This window comes from Platichthys flesus, chromosome 2 (genome assembly GCF_949316205.1).
Source record: "Platichthys flesus chromosome 2, fPlaFle2.1, whole genome shotgun sequence".
NCBI lineage: Eukaryota > Metazoa > Chordata > Actinopteri > Pleuronectiformes > Pleuronectidae > Platichthys > Platichthys flesus.
Window position 1 is genome coordinate 8,108,297 of NC_084946.1, and position 17,016 is coordinate 8,125,312.

The 17,016-nt window shown below is 41.6% G+C and overlaps 1 protein-coding gene across 11 annotated transcripts; it reads left to right on the forward strand.

Annotated features, from left to right (window-relative positions):
• The first annotated feature begins 446 nt into the window (after nucleotides 1-446).
• On the forward strand, nucleotides 447-16,861 carry zmynd8 (zinc finger, MYND-type containing 8). Of its 11 annotated transcripts, none has more exons than XM_062396259.1 (22): nucleotides 473-538; nucleotides 643-1,497; nucleotides 4,708-4,784; nucleotides 5,172-5,323; nucleotides 9,242-9,463; nucleotides 10,013-10,126; nucleotides 10,599-10,664; nucleotides 10,887-10,979; nucleotides 11,069-11,156; nucleotides 11,285-11,340; nucleotides 11,467-11,544; nucleotides 11,661-11,776; nucleotides 11,874-12,367; nucleotides 12,459-12,593; nucleotides 12,710-12,865; nucleotides 13,341-13,877; nucleotides 14,021-14,539; nucleotides 14,912-15,108; nucleotides 15,357-15,437; nucleotides 15,548-15,626; nucleotides 15,734-15,973; nucleotides 16,166-16,861. In XM_062396259.1, the coding sequence occupies exons 3-22, from the start codon at nucleotides 4,748-4,750 to the stop codon at nucleotides 16,339-16,341; spliced, it is 3,636 nt and encodes a 1,211-aa protein (XP_062252243.1). In that variant the 5' UTR covers nucleotides 473-538; nucleotides 643-1,497; nucleotides 4,708-4,747; the 3' UTR covers nucleotides 16,342-16,861. The 11 variants fall into 11 exon arrangements, with proteins under 11 accessions (XP_062252211.1, XP_062252243.1, XP_062252268.1 ...); XM_062396284.1 differs by having other exon boundaries at nucleotides 4,708-4,772; XM_062396227.1 differs by lacking the exon at nucleotides 643-1,497 and having other exon boundaries at nucleotides 447-538.
• Nucleotides 16,862-17,016: the final 155 nt, after the last annotated feature.

Sequence of the window (17,016 nt, forward strand, 5' to 3'; positions counted from 1 at the left end):
ATTTCATTCAGTGCCTACTCCTTCCTTTCATTTATATAGCACAACAATGGTTAGTGTAACTTGAGGGTGGGAGCTAGTGAGACAAATTCCTCCCTGAGTAAACAGCCTCATGTCTGTTATTTATGGGCTTTTCTGCTCATTACCTTTCACATCGACACCCAGGCCTCCTCGATATCCCCTGTTCATGAATTAAAGCAGAGTATGCAGACGTCTTGGGGTCTGATGGGTATGCAGGGGCTGATTATTTAGATTTGGGCCTAGCTTCTCTCACTCTGAGTACTGCGCTCTGAGTACTGAGCTCGCCTGTGCTAAACAAAAGACAAGAAGCCAGGAAATGCAACAGCCAATCGTCAGCTGCCTTACATTTTGTCAGCGTGCACAGCCAGTCCCAGTGTGCCTTATATCAGAGCAGTTAGTCGGCCAGCTTGTGGAGCCGTGGCTGTGCTCTGAGCAGGCTGAGGACTGACAGGGCTGTCCTCCATGTTTTAATAAGCATTGACATATCACACAGAGTTTTTTTAGCCATGCATCCACAGAGGTAAGCCTTATTTTCATTCTTTCACATATTCTGCTCTGTTGATAAGCCATCAGCCACTGTGTGTGAGATCCGTGCCTGAGTAATAATACATGTTTGTCTGACAGACTGGGGGAGGGGGAAGAGTATTTGTCACCCCACAGCATAGGAGTGGAGCTTGGAAAGAGAACATAGTGTGGCACACTGCAGCAGACTGCCACTGACTGGACACGTGCGGTAGGGGGCCAAGGTCAAGTGTAAGGTCACTGTGCTGTATATCCATAGAATACTGACTGAGAGATCATGCTTTCTTCCGTCAAGATTTAAAGAGGACAGCATTTTTTTTGCTTCCCCTGGCCTGTTATGCCAAAATGGCAGGCCTAGTGAGGGGATCCATGACGGGAGAGACAGGGAGCAGTGCAGAGGGGAGTCCCAAGGGGAATTAACAGATGGTAAACTGACAGCACATTAAGTTTAATGTAGGCCTCAAACTGTCCTGAGAGCAAGGCAGCAGGATACTGTGGTTAACAGACTAACATGGCAATGAAAAACAGCCTGTATACAGTCTAGTTGCCAAATTTCTCTACACCTCACCCAAAATCAAGTTTACCTCATCTAAGTGCCTTTTTCTTGTTGAATAAAAAAATACTCTTACACCCCTTATCCTGTAAGGTTTTCCTGATCACCAATTTTCTAAAGCATAAATGATCTACTGTCTAAATATGCCGGAGCACCTTATTTATCATAGTCTTCGAGGAATTGCCCGAGCCTAATGGTGTGCACTGCCTCCCTGTGTTGTTCTCTGCTGTTGGAGTGTCAGCCATTTTAGAGAGCTTCCCCTTTCTGTCCCTCTGCTCCAAGCACACTGGTTATTTGTATGTAAGAGAGAAGGAAAGAAGAAGGGAAGGACTTCCTCTGAAAAGGCTCTTCACACAAACCGCATCTCATCAGACAGGCTTGAAAACCTGTTTGAAGTCGACAAGGTTAGATTAAATTCTCTTTATACGTGATGATGTTGGTGAGGGTTTTCTGAATGCATGAGTCAGATAAGAATTCTTCAACTGAGATAATGATTGCATCTATTTCTGACAGTTTATCAATAGTGTTATGTCATTTTTTTAGTTAAATAGATTTCCAGGGTATTTATAATTAATAGTGTATGACGTCTGACAAAGTCTTTTTTTTTAATATAACCAAGAAAACCGTGGCCATGATATAAAGGCACTCAAAATATAGCTTGACCAGGGTTCAGGAGCTGTCTGCAGTGGCTGAAACAGCAAATCCCCCTCAGTGTTTTGTGAATGGTGCCTGGTAATGCGTTTAATCCCCTCATTCCTCTATGGTGTGAGGAACGGTGCAGGCACACTTAAATCTGCATTACACAGACGCACGGCCTATTTAGTTTGTGTGATTAAAAAAAATCCATCAGATGACCTTCTCGGACGTGCTCAGATTATGTAGTTGGCCTTGACATATAATTTCTGTTTTAGTGGACAATCTATACTTGAGTTGTTCTGTATCTGTGTCTTTGATTGTTTGTATTCATGCCTTAAAGTTTTATTCAGATTAAATAATATGCATATTGTGGTAAAGCAGAAATGACTACAGAGAGATGGAAATGTACAGCTTTTCTTTCAACTGTTTATTCATACTTGCTATTGCTCTCACTCAAATCTCCAGGCTTATATCCATGATGAGGCAGAGTATGCTAAAGAGGAGTTGGAGAGAGAGAGGGAGAGGGTCACGACTTCCTCACTGTCTGGGAGGCCGGTGACATTTTCAGTCCTGTCTTTGTGTTCACTATAAAGGCCCATGCTGCACATCAACATGCTGGGGCACATAATAAGCTGCATGTGGTCCCTCACAGTAGATTGACTGGTGCTGCTGTGTGTATGTGCTGTGTGTGCGGCACACATATTGGTCAGTGAGAGAGAAGGAGAGATACAGGGAGAGAGAGAGAGAGAGAGAAAGAGAGAGCCTTCAAAATGGACGCCTTGCACATACACTGGTTGAGAGCACAGCGAGGGAGGGAATCTGATCCTCTCCCGTTAAAGCCTGAAGAGCTACGCCTTACATGTCTGATAAAAGGCACACAGACAGTACACGTCTGAATGAGGTTTTAAGGGAGTGTGGGACTCTGTTTTCAGGAGGTTTTTTAACAAACCGTGAGGAGAAGTCCTCTCTGCATTGCAGCATTGTGGCAGAGGAGAGTGGGGAGAAAAGAGCCCGTGTGCCACACTGAGGCTGAGCACCCAATCAGGCACCTCCGTGTGGTGCCGGAGCCAATCGGCAGTCTGCAGCCGAGGTTAAAGATTGACAATTGCAGGAGAGAGCAGCAGGGAGAGAAGGCCTTCTGGGAAACCTGGACCCATCGTTTACCTCATCCCCCAACGCCCTCAATAATTGAAAAAAGATTAAAGAATAGGCTGGAGAATCTGTATGTGAGTAAGGAAGAAGGTATGCTCTTAATTTCCTACATTGAAGCATGTACGTAGTGACAGTGGTGGGTGTGGAAAGGGATATTTGAGTAAGTTACAATAGGCTGTGATTGTGTGTTCTGTGGTTTTTGATCCAAAAATGTTTGTGTCATTACCTCTTGTTGCTGTATTTCCTGGCCAGGATAGGACAGGATGTTGCTGGGGTATATTGTCTGAGGCTGCCTAGACAGCTTACATGAGGAGGCCAGTAAAGCTATTTCACTGCACTGCACTTGTGTCTGCGGATATGCTGTCATATTTCATCCTCCTTATTATAGGATAGACAGGGAGTGTGATTTCGTGAGCAAATAATTTCAACAGGCAGTGTTTTTGATTTCAGTAAATGACTGTGTTCCACATACAACATTCGAATGCTGCTTTTCTCAGGAGTAAGTGAAATAGAAAATGTATGAAAATTGAAGTCATCTGAACAGTGAGGCCGTTGCCTCTGCTGTGGCGGCAGATAAAATGGCAACACAGTAGTAGAATCCACAACAGGGCGCCTGTAAACCAAGGTGAATCACGTTGCACTGATACTGAGAAAAACCCTGCTGGCAGATCTTTTAATAAAAGATTGTTCACATTACATTGTGGCTTGTTTTTCAAAGAAATGCTTCACAACATAACCGGGGCTGTTATTGTGCAATCCATGATGATATGCTGTCTGTTATTAGGTCACTTCGTCAATGAATTACTTGGATGTTTTTAAACAGCTGGGTAATCATTTTACATGCTTTTCACTTGCTGGATGTCAGAAGGCTCAGACACTAGATTATTCTATTCTGTTTCCATGTTTACTATTTATAGACCTGTGGCTGGTGGAGAAATGCGAGTGCTATTTATAATGGAAAATGTCACAACGCATTGAGCTACCATTGCTTTAATATTGGTTATCTGTTGCTTTAATTTAGCTTACTATTTTTGAGCAGATGTTCATGTGTTGTCTTTCCGCTGTTGAGGTTTGTTTTTTGTGACATAATGTCTGTGTTTTATTATTTTCTGTCTTAATGTGTCTTCAAAGTTTCTAATCAGTGTTTATCTATGTGAAGTGTCCCATTTGTTTTCATGCGGCATAGTAGTGGTACATTCATTTATTAGTATTTATTGTTTCGATCGAATCATGTCAATTTCTATTGACAAAAGGAGATATTTCTTGAAATTAAAGGTTGGTTAAAAAGAAGCTTGTACAGACACATCTACTGGCGCAATTTGGCAGCCATTGACAGGTGAAATTTTTTTCGGACTAAATCATGAATATCCTTGAAGCCTTTCAGATTCTTCTTGTTAGCATGGTGCCTTGGTAGAAATAGGGATTTGAAGCTCTGTAAATGGGTTAGGGTTACCCTAACCCTTTTTTTTTTTACAGAAGACTCATGATACGTGTGTTTCCAGCTGGGCTCTCCAAATAAAATGTTTGTGTCAAAAATAGCCTCTGTAAAACCTTTCTTGTCTAGAGCAACTTCTTCGTATTTGGATTAGGGAAATGTATGAAGAGGTGAGACAGTTTAATCAAACTTCTGCAGGAATGTATATGAGACCTAACATGAACAACCTGACCATCTGCATATTATTATCTTTTTATGAGCGGCTGATTTCTGCCTTAATTAGACAGGAGCATCAGAAATTGAGTGTAATTGAATGGCAAACATTTGTAACCCTTTGCTGCATTAGGATTATATTGGGCAAACATTTAACAATGATCCTTTTCTGTATCAGTGTGACAGAGGAAGAGGGAAAAGAAACAGCAGCAGAAGGAATGGAGATATCAACACGATCCAAAGGTAACATGCCAGGCAAGTTTGTTAACTCTGTCAAAGAATTTATGTTTTCATTGGCGTTTGTTTGTTTGTTTGACTGTTAGTTAGCAGCTTGATGCAAAATACTAATTGATGGATACCATGAAAGTTGGTGGAAGAATGAGGTTTGGGTCAGGGAAAAACCTGTTAAAATTGTTATGCCGATCTGGATCTACTTTTTAGATAAGTTGGCAATATCCTGGTGCTCTGCTTATCAAATGCTTTTGCTTTTTTGTGTTTTTGTTTTGGTCATTTTGTTTTATACAATTTTTCGCGGCTTCTGCAAACTGCATAGGTCTAGGAAAACTCTAGTGTTTCATTTCCTGTTTTTTTTTCTGCTTTAAGGAGGCTATGGTTTATATTGTGTTTGACTTTTATCTGCAGTTTCAGACACTGGGTCAACGGAGCGTATGTCCCAAAAACGAAAGATGCCAAGTCCCTCTCAATCATCCAATGGCCACTCCTCGGCCGAAACTTCTCCCTGCCCAGTTAAAAAGAAGAAGAAACCCGGTGCTCTCAGCAGTAGCAAAGACCAGGTAACAATCAAAACACCATCCATGATACAAATGTAAAACTTTCTTTGGAGCCTACAGCCCCCCTCCCACCGAACTACAGGATTTAAATCTAACATCAATTCTGAACTGATTGATATTCAGACAACACCAAACCATTACATTATGGTTGTTAGACATTTGAATAATATTAGTTTTCAAATTTTTGTGAACCTGTGATTTTCACTTCTAGTCGGCTTTCATTTTGATTTAATTATTGATGTCTCTCATACAGTATGTAGATAATGGTAAACTGATAATTTACCTGTGAATCAAGCATCGTGCATTATGGCCTGTTAATGTGTTATGCTTGCATCTTGGTAACATGGTGGGACGAAATATGTAGCTCCAATGCCACCCTGTCTTTGATAGAGAGGAAAAACTGCACACTATCGCATATTGTCAGTCAACAAGCACCTCGAATCATTTTTCCATTCTTCTAGAGAAGAAACTGAGTAACCTCCGTCTGCTGATATAATTTAGCATGGTTAGCTGCACAACATTTCATTTACCCATTAAAGATTATGTCACCAAATGCAGGGCCTGCTTTATCTGGACTTTCTGATTTTGTTCTTCATAATATATGCCTACTGTAAGACAAGATAAACTGGAGCAGGGATTATGTAACAATGTACCCTTTGGCTAATGTGTTACGGAAAGCCTACTGGGTTTCAATTTGGAATAATTTTTTTAGCGAAGCCTGGAAGGCCTGGAGCTTTGTTAGTGTGTCATCAGGAACAAGCTCTTAAAGTACACATTTAGCCTGTGCTAGTGCGATGGACCAAAATGTTAACACATTGCAACCTGCTTAGAACAATACGATATTTACAATTTTGTTCCTTTTCTGGTTTCCATGTCATAGGCTGATACTCCTTCCAAAATATCAAAACTAAAGATTAAAGGGGCTGCATTACATCCATGCCCAACATCATGAATGTTATCGCAGAGTGAGGACCTCATCCAATGTGGATAGCTTGCATTTTACTAAACATGCTTCGATATTTCAAGGTGAGCCCTGGTCATGGTCCCACTATTCGTCTATGCCGGATAAGACCCTGGAGAGTTAGCCGAGAGTGGCAGGACCCATGCCGGTCAGAAGCTACATGGAACACCATGGAACATGTAATCGATGGAGGACAAGGAGGATGACTCAATGTTCCTAGTTCAATGAGTGCTTTAATCACCGCCTAGTCTGTGCACAGCAGCTCCATTAGAGGTTTGAAAATGGGCATCAGCTTCCAGCATTTCTCTGCATAGCTAAATTGAACACCTCAATACCTAGATTTTCCAGGGATGCAATGATACTGCAATCTCTGGACGCTGGGTCACCTAACTTGCTCTGTGCCCCCCCAAGTTTTTTTCTATCGGGATACCAAGCTGTTATTTTCGGCTTTCATTTACTCTTTAGGTTGTTCAGCAAGTTTGTGGAAGCAGCACCTTCACCATTAAGGAAAAGCATTCTCAGAATTTTGGACTATCTGTTATGCTGCCACTTTTGGCAACAGGTAGTAAAGGATACATGTGTGGTGATAAACCATCTCAGGGATCTTTGGTTCTATATATCCTGGGCAAATATCCTGAGCCAGAGAGATCTTTCAGAATCTACTAAATACTTAGTTTTTAACATAGACACTCTTCTATGTGTCATGCTATAGGAGGGGAGATTAGCATCTCGCCAACATGCCATTCCGTCGTCCGGCTAGAAAAAGTGATTCAAACTATGCTTACAACTGTTTGGCTTCATGGCTTTGGAAAATCCCTTGTGCAGTTGGGGCTTTTGATGAATAGGGATCCTCTGATTTTGGTAGCAGCATTAAGACTGGGTCTATATGCTGTCACATCAGCCGTAGGCTGAAAATAACACCGGCATGTCTGGCAAGACTTGACGACTCTAGTGTCAGGTGTCCCCCTGGGGGCAGTTATATTCAGGGTAACTATGACAATGGATATGTCCCTATGAGGGTGGGAGCGATCATGTCGGGTCAAGGAGTGAGTAGCAACTTGTTGGAATGCTCGGCGGTGTTCTTTACACTAAAGCATTTTCTGCCATTTTTTCCAAGTTCATCATGTCCATGATGGTGGTTGGCCTGCTGTGCATGAATGGGGGAAGGCCTTTTTTTTTACAATTAAAGTTTACTTGTCGTCCATCACTGCGTGGCACTGGGGCTTTGAGGATAAGCCAGTGTGGCAGCATTCTTTAGTTGGCTGTATCATGAAGGTTTGTTGTGTTGGACAGTCTCATCATCCATTTGAGCCAGTGAAAGACAGTGGGGATGTTTATTTTAACGCAAATGGTAGAGCTTTTGGCTTTGAACATAGCAAAACATGTTAGTGCTGTACAGGTCATTTCCATCTGTCCTTACTACTTTTATTATGCCCCATATCTCACAAAGTTCACCCTGCAATTGTCCCACTGTGAAGCCTTTGGCTTTATGCCCATCTCCATTCTTGTCAGGGAAGGAGCAAAGACTCAACACATTATGCCCAGTGTGGGCTCTGTATCAGTATGTTACTAGGACAGCAGGGTTCAAACTAGAGGATCAGATTTTTGGGTCCAGGGCTACTCCCCATAGAGGTAAGCCATTGTCCCACCCCTCCTGCTGTCCCACTAGATTGTCGAAGTTTTTTGTCTGGCCAATAGATTTAAGGGTTTTCAGGTACCCCCAGGGTTCCAGAAGGGGCATGGGCAGTTCATGGGCCCTCTTCAAGGGAGCTCTAGTATTAGACCCTTTGTGCTGCAGTGAGCTGGACCTTCTTTCATACATCTTTAAGGTTTTCAAGGCTGGATATCTCTGGGACATTCTTTGCACATGCAGTGCTCAAGGTGAACAAGCCAGGGTCAATATGATAATGACTGCTTGGCTCAACATTGTTTTATGGCTTTCTGGAACTTTTGCAGTCCAGGAGTGAACTACATGTCCAACAATGAATCACGTTATAGAGTTTAAATATACTTTTAATAGAGTCTGGAATATTTAATCCTCAATTCCTTGATAACAGGGAGGCATTCACCATCACTGCCCTAGGTTTGCCCCAGCACAGTTTTTGGAGGGGAGACAGGAAATTATAAATCTTTGTCACGGCTGATGGTAGAACATCTTATTTACTCTGCTCTGCCTATGTTGATTAACAAAGATTTTACACAAATACAGGATACAAATGCTCGCATATATAAGAGGTTTATTTTAGTGCGTAGATACGACAATGTTAGCGGCAAATTTTCACTTGAATTTCACTTGAATGTTATAAAATGTTTTGGAAATGAAATTTCACTTAAACATGATTTTTTTAATTAATTTTCAACCATCCTAGTTTTGGAGAGTAAGCTTATTTAACATACATCTACACTCTGTTTAAACCAAAAGATCAAAGAATGTATAAAACACCATCAAATTTAAAGTTTAAAAACAATTAAATTAAATTCCACAAAAAAGTAAACATCTGTGTCGGTTATCCTGTATTTTATTTTTATATTTATTTTTTCACATCTTTGATGTAGAACTGAATAATATATGTCATTAGCTTAAACTTTGTAATTGGTTTTTAGCTACTGTAACTAATGAAACTTTAGTCAGTTAAATCAACACTCTTTATCTTACATTGTTGAAGGTTGTTTCCTAAAACACAGACAGAAATCACAGAAGAGATCAAGTCACATATTGTCGTCAGATTTTATTCATCACAATGTTGAACAATATGATGTTGACTCTTAAGTCTCAATGTTTCTGGAACACTAAGGAACCAGCATCTGGTGTATAACACTAATCAGGGCACACGGCAGTCTGTGTTGTGCTGGACTTAAATGTACCTTTTGTTGGTGTGGTGTATGTTTGCTCGGCTTTTCTAATCTCTGGCCTGATATTGACCTTCCCCAACTTTGTGTTTCTTTTGCCTGCATTCCAGTCAGAACTAAGACACGGTCCCTTTTACTATGTGAAGCAGCCAGCACTCACCACAGACCCTGTTGATGTTGTACCGCAGGACGGCAGGAATGACTTCTACTGCTGGCTGTGCCACCGCGAGGGCCAGGTGCTCTGCTGTGAGCTCTGCCCCAGGGTGTACCATGCCAAGTGCCTCAAACTACCAGCCGAGCCTGATGGCGACTGGTTCTGTCCGGAGTGTGAGGTACTCTCCCAGGGATGTGCTGGGTGTTAGAAACACATTTCAAAGCCTGTGGTCATAACATGTATCATTTGTTTAATTATGAAGGAGCTCTCAGTAACATGTTAAAGGAGACATATTGTGCTTTTTTAGTTTATCATTACTCCAGTATGTTATAAAGGGTTTTTGTAAGATCTCTACTTTTAAAAAGTTAAAAAGCTCAAAGTCTCTGGTAAAGGGAGCTCTTCTACACTGCTCCCGAAACTCCTCATCAGTACTCCAGCATAATGTCCAGCATCTGCATAATTCACACCTAGCGGCTACTCTGACAGGCTCCCTAACAAAGCCAGGTAAGACTAAAGCTAATAGCTCGCCATGTGTGGAGGCTTGAGCCCTCCTGCTGTGGCTGCAGGTTTGGTTCAGACTGGGCCCCTGCCTGCGTGTCTTCCCTTCTGTAGCGAGAGCGATTCTGAATACGTGCATAATATGTCTCCTTTAAGACTACATACACTCTGTGACATGAGGGGATACAAACAAATTGTTCAACTTTTTTCCTCTTGATGTCTTTTTTAGAAAATAACAGTTGCAGAGTGCATAGAGACTCAGAGCAAAGCCATGATGATGCTAACTATAGACCAGCTGTCTTACCTACTAAAGTTTGCCCTTCAGAAGATGAAACAACCAGGTGTAAGTATTCTGGGCCCTCTGTCTTTCTAGGAAAGCTTTGCTACCCATCTGATTATAAAGTGTTGGGGCATGTAGCTTTGTCACTGAAGGATTACATTACTTGTTTATTCTCATTTAAAATTCTTCCATTTCTATTTGTTCATTCTGATTTATCACTTGCTTATTGGCACGTGTTCTTTCATGGCTGTTTTCTATTTCTAGATTGCTCATGCAACCAAAAGACATGCTATCTGTTTCTGGTCATCTTATTCCCATCAGTTGAGCTAGTTTATAACATCTGCACCTGAAGTATGACCTGCTAAGATATCGTTCCAGCTGATTTGTTATTGATTTTGCATGCGCTAAAGATGTCAAATAACAGAACTAACAATCACAATCATGTGCTATTATGAGCCTGTCATGGCTGGAAACCATGAAGGTAAACATGCAAGCTGGTGGTGAGGATACAGCTGCCCCTCTCACTCTCTTTCAGGATCATCCCCGCTTGTCATCTCGCTCCCCCCATGCAGCTTCCACGCAGAGAAAGACTTTTAATTGGGTAATCAATTACACCACTAACAAGACCCCGTCATGATTTTTCTCCTCTTCCCCTCTGTCCACCACTGATTTTCCTCCTTTTATTTAAAGCGGCTCTAAGAGTTTTAAGTAGTAGCATAATGATAGCATGTGGATGTTAGAGGGGAAGGTTGTGTTTATTAGTCAGTTAGTGCGGCTGGAGAGTTTGTTTACCTTAATTTTTGTTTCCTTCCCAATTTTACAGACTGAACCCTTCCAGAAACCTGTCTCTCTTGAACAACACCCAGATTATGCAGAGTACATTTTTCATCCTATGGATCTTTGCACACTTGAAAAGGTAAAACACAAGCTTCACTCATTTATTTGAAACTATGACAAGTTGAACAATATGACAAATAAGCATTGTCTTTTCTTTTTGCTCTGCAGAATATCAAAAAGAAAATGTATGGCTGCACAGAGGCCTTCTTGGCAGATGCAAAATGGATTTTGCACAACTGTATTATATATAATGGAGGTATTTTGCATATTCTGGACACTGTTTTTTTATAATCTTGTTAGACCTGGCTAAATGAATGAATATTATATTATTGATAAGTATACAGTTAACAAATAGTTTGACACAAATGTATGTCCTTATTTCAGGCAATCACAAACTCACAGCTACAGCTAAAGTTATAGTAAAAATCTGTGAACATGAGGTGAGTATTTAGTTTGTGTCAGAAAAAGAGTTTCATATTTAAGCTAAATGTGTATTTGTTCATTAATTTAAGACATTAGAAATGAAAGTGGAAACATATCGTGAGTTTTTGTGAATTTTTTTCCAGATGAACGAGATTGAAGTTTGTCCTGAGTGTTATTTGTCTGCTTGCCAAAAGAGAGACAACTGGTTTTGTGAGCCTTGTGTAAGCTTGTAAAGTAATTTCAAGTTTTTGCTGATTCCACCAGATAATTTATCCATTCAAACATACGTCAGTGGAATACATCCACTCAGGTCCAGTGTTTTATTGTATATCTGCAGAGTAACCCACATCCTCTAGTGTGGGCCAAACTTAAAGGATTTCCATTCTGGCCTGCTAAAGCTCTGCGGGACAAAGATGGACAGGTGGACGCTCGTTTCTTTGGTCAACATGACAGGTACCAGCTTATTATGCTTCTGGTGCTTGATCTCAGAGGAACATTTCAAGGTTTATCATTAACACTCAATTGTGTTTTTAATATATTCATCCTTCAGGGCATGGGTTCCTTTAAACAACTGCTACCTCATGTCAAAAGAAATTCCATTCTCTGTGAAGAAGACCAAAAGCATCTTTAACAGTGCCATGCAAGAGATGGAGCTCTATGTGGAGAACATGAAGAAGAAGTTTGGAGTGTTTAATTACGCACCTTTCAGGACACCATACACTCCTGACAACAACTTCCAGATGCTGCCGGACCCCTCCAACCCCTCGTCCACTCCAGTGAAAACTGAGAAACAGGAGAAGATCAAGCTCAGCTTCGACATGACCGCTTCGCCCAAGATCCCTCTGGCAAGGACCATGTTGGCTGGGCTGGGAGGGGGCACAGTTGGGCGTCGGCTCCCTCTAAGTGACATGCCTCGCTCCCCCATGAGCACCAACTCCTCTGCCCACACTGGTTCAGATGGGGAACAGGAGACAGCAGACAAGTCACATGCAAAAGCCCAGAACAGCCAGTACAGTGCAGGAGAGGAGTACATGGACTGTACAGGTATTTTTTTTGTTGTTTGTTTTTCATTTAGTTTAGCAAACAAATGTTGTATCTGATGAGACTTATTTTAATCCTGAATATCTCTGAACAGCATCACCTCCCCATCCTCGACTTTGTCCTGCAGGCAGTTCATTGGACAGCCCTAAACCATTCCACTCTCAAGCTCCTGGCCTCCCCAAGCAGGAGAAGACACCACAGACAGGAAGCATTCTCAACCTCAATCTAGGTGATTCTTTATGCCAAATGTTTAACGTACCTGAAAGCAAAAAAACCATGTCCATTCTCTGTGAGCAATAATAGCTAGCTATTGGAAGATAAAAACAACTTAATTTTTTATTCCAGATCGGAGCAAAGCAGAAATGGACCTAAAAGAGCTAAGTGAAACAGTTCAGCAGAAGCAAGGAACCACACCAGTCCTCACGTCTCCAAAAAGACAGATTAAGAGCCGTTTTCAGTTGAACTTGGACAAAACCATTGAGAGCTGCAAAGCACAGTTGGGTCAGTACAGAAGAAAAAGGAAAACGTTCATATTTCTGTGTTCTCTCTCCTTATTGTTGATATTCACAGTATGTGTACCCTCTATAACTGATGTCAGACACGCACTGAACTCTGGATAATCTCCTGAAATATTCTGAATGGGCTGTACGTGAGAATGGATATGTCATAAACAATCATGAGCTTCCCAGCAGAAAATGTATACAGTATATCCTGCCTGCAGCACCACACCTCACAGAGATTTCTGTGTTGTTGCGAACCCATCTGACCTCTCACAGTTTGTGAAACGCAAACTCCTGAGAAGACCCAAACTCAATTGTGCGTCATTCTCTGGAGTTCATATCTGAAAACGGCTTTTAAAAAGAACCAGAATGAAACAAAGTTATCTGTTCTAATCTGTTCTAAGATGTTTCCTGATATAATTTTAAAACACGTTGGATTGCAGTGTAATATCCTCACTCTTCTTTTGCATCTTCAGGTATTGATGAGATCTCTGTGGATGTGTATAAAGGTGTGGAACACAGTGACTCAGAGGAATCTGATAAGTCTGACTCAAGTGAAAGTGAGTATGCCAGTGACGATGAGCAAAAGACCAAGGAAGGCCAGGACGAAGCAACTAATGATGAAGCCCAGGAGGACACTATCAAAAATAAAGTCAAAGATCTGTCATCTCCAAGCCAAGATAAAGAAGGTAAAACTGATACACTCCTTGCATCTGAGTCTGCAGCAGGTGACACAGCTCCAACAGCATCAGATGTTCCAGCTAAAGAGAAAATAAGCACTGATTCAGGAAAACAAAGCCCAGAGAAGAGCAAGGCGCCTCCAGCAGTATCACCTCCTCCCAGAGGCAAGTCTCAGGTGAAAGACGAGGGGAAGCATCATGTGCCCATGGAGGACTCTGACTCTGAGAGGGAGCTAGTTATTGACCTTGGAGAGGAACAGAGGGGCAAAGACAGGAAGAGGGGTAGGAAAGACACCACCTCTGTAAAAGAGTCCCCTGCTAGTAAACCTGAAGGTGAGTTTAGGTTATTCTCTCTTCCAATAATATAAAAATAATGAAAGTAAAACTGGATGTAATGTCAGCTTTTAGCATTTGTAATGTGGAAGCATTTGCATAATTGTGGTAATATAAGTACTCTTTCTACTTCTTGTTCTTAGGCAAAGCATTGACCCCATCAACAGTGCCATCTCAAAACAGTGCAGCTCTCTCCACACCCTCCACTGTCTCCACACAGTCCCCAATGGCCATTCCTGTCACCATGGTCTCCTTCACTGCTCCCTCCCCCACAACCATAAGCCTGGCAACGGTGTCCAGTGCCACAGCATCGCCCCCCTCCTCCTGCTCCACCCCCTCAGCCTCCACCGCTCCAGCTTTGAAGAAACAGCGCCCTCTGCTGCCCAGAGAGACGGTGCCAGTGGTGCAGAGAGCTGTGGTGTGGAATCCCACTACCAAGTTTCAGACCTCCTCGCAGAAGTGGCACATGCAGAAGGTGCAACGTCAGCAACAGAGCCAGCAACCTGTCGCAACCACCCAGGATCAGGCCTCGTCACCTAAGCAGGGCCAGGCTCCAGTGGTGACCCAGACTCAGGCTGGCAATGTGTCGACAGCGGTGTCCTCATCCTCCGCTCAGCAGTCTTCACAAAGTACACGCTATCAGACCAGACAGGCTGTCAAAGGTAGATAACATGGTTTTAGTCTGAAATAATACGTTCGAAATAATTTGTAAGTATGACAATTTGGACCAGTAATGTGGAAAGTGGGGGTGGTGTGGCCTAGTGGTTAGAGTGGTGGTACTCCAACAAGAAGGTTGCCGGTTCAAACTCTCACTCTCTCCCATCTGCATGCCGAAATGTCCTTGGCAAGATACTGAACCCCTAAAAATGGCCCCTCATAAATGCTGTGTGTACTAGTCATAAGTCGCTTTGGACAAAAGCGTCAGCCAAATGACATGTGATGTAATGTACTGTTTGCACTCATTTGAATATCAATCCCTACGCATGTGAACTGTGCCATCACTTTGTCCAAAATTATACATTTTTGTTTTCCAGCTGTTCAACAAAAAGACCCTCCACTCGGCACAAACACATCCGCTGTCACACTGGTATCCAGTAGTCCAGCTTCTGTTGCCATGATGGCCACAACAAGTCTAGGAACAGCTGCTTTGTCATCGCCAGTGGCAACAGACCTGTATATCCCCACTGCTTCGGCAGATGTGGCTGCAGACATTGCCAAGTACACAAATAAAGTAAGTTCTTGTACTGTGAGTTTACACCTTACTGGTTATTTAAGAAGCTCTGTAAACTAAAACATATTAAAAATATACATAGTTAATTAGTCCTTGAGGATTAATGTTAGGTTTGAAATGTTTCTTTTTAGCTTTCATAATACACATGTTTGAGGTCCACATTTAATGCATTTAAGGAATACAACATTAGAAAGTGTTGGTTCATATATTAATCTTGTCCCTTCATTTCACATCATGGTCTTTTCCAGATAATGGATGCAATCAAAGGTTCAATGACTGAAATATACAATGACCTTTCTCAGAGTACTTCAGGAAACACAATAGCAGAGGTAGGAGTTCACTATTGGCCCTTCAGACACTGAGTAGGAATTAGATCATCACAGTTGGTTTTGATATCAACCTTTACTTACTCTTAAATGCCCGTGTTTTTTTCTTACAGATAAGACGACTGAGAATTGAAATTGAAAAATTACAGTGGTTGCATCAACAAGAGTTGTCAGAAATGAAGCACAACCTTGGTAAGTAGGGGATTATAAAAATACTTTGCACGTGTACCTCTTTTCCCAGTGTCATCAGTGTCATGAGTTCTACCTGTATTTGATCATGTTTGTGTGTTTCACTTTAGAGCTAACAATGGCAGAGATGAGGCAAAGTCTGGAGCAGGAGAGAGAGAGGTTGGTGACTGAGGTGAAGAAACAAATAGAGCAGGAGAAACAACAGGCAGTGGACGAGACGAAAAAGAAACAGTGGTGCGCTAACTGCAGGAAAGAAGCCATCTTCTACTGCTGCTGGAACACAAGCTACTGTGATTACCCCTGTCAGCAAGCCCACTGGCCAGAGCATATGAAGTCCTGCACACAGTCAGGTAAAAGCATGTGCCAGCCTCAAAATGATGTTGAAAACTTTCACACAAACAAGGCAGACTGTTTATCTTCTTAAACTCTTAACTCTGTGTGAATGTCCCCATTCCTTTAATTTGGTGCATAAACGACAGCCACTTCAATACTGACATTTTCAAAGATGTAATGTGTGTTCTTCACTTTTCTTCTATTTGTAGCCACAGCTCCACAGCAAGAACCTGAAGCTGAATCGACAGCAGACCCCCCAAACAAAGGAGGAGGGACGACGAGTAGTGGCCCGAACTCTCTCAGAGACATGCCTGTCTCTGCACCATCAGAAAAAGACTGTGACGTGGAGAAAAGTGCTGACAGTGTTGCTGTTTCTTTATCCTAACCCAACTTACTATACTTGAAAATGTAAATGTATAGATTGTTTGTTTTTTTATCACTACAATGATGTGTTCATATATATTGTTCAGTTCAAGTGGCTGTTAAATAATTTTTATTTATATATATTTTTGTCTGCCTACCGTGGCTCACACACTGACCCTGACACGCTTCTTTAAAACATTTTAAATGTAGAAACAAGACTGGCAGCGGATAGTTAGCAACCACTGGAGGGAGCAGTCTAAAAAGTACACTGCAATGTTGTCATCTATATAGAGCTGCTAGTTTAAATAAAGATCTGAAGAGCATGTTGAGTGTCACAAAACATCCACATAGTGTAAAGGACAACAGTGTTACAGTTAAAAACTGCAAAAAATAACCCTGTTTATGGACCACCTCGGATTTAGATTAGGACTGTTGACAGAAATGTCTGTATGTTTTTTTATTCTATGTTAATTTATTTGTTATTCAAATGTTGCCTGCTGTATACTACAAAGAAAGTTACAAATACAAACATTTTAAGTGAGCTTTTTCTATGGATTTACTGTGGTTTGATCAGTTTTGAAGCTGTAAGTATAGATTCAACTGTTGGTTAAGTAGTGTTTAACCAGAACTTTATGAAACTCAACTTAAGACAATATAACCTTGAAAATGTGTTGGTCACAGACAGGGCCATCTTAAA

Coding starts and splice junctions, on each gene's coding strand:
- zmynd8 (XM_062396227.1), top strand. Junction 10,665..10,886: donor AGAGAAAGACTTTTAATTGG/GTAATCAATTAC, acceptor CCAATTTTACAG/ACTGAACCCTTCCAGAAACC. Junction 11,341..11,466: donor TAAAAATCTGTGAACATGAG/GTGAGTATTTAG, acceptor ATTTTTTTCCAG/ATGAACGAGATTGAAGTTTG.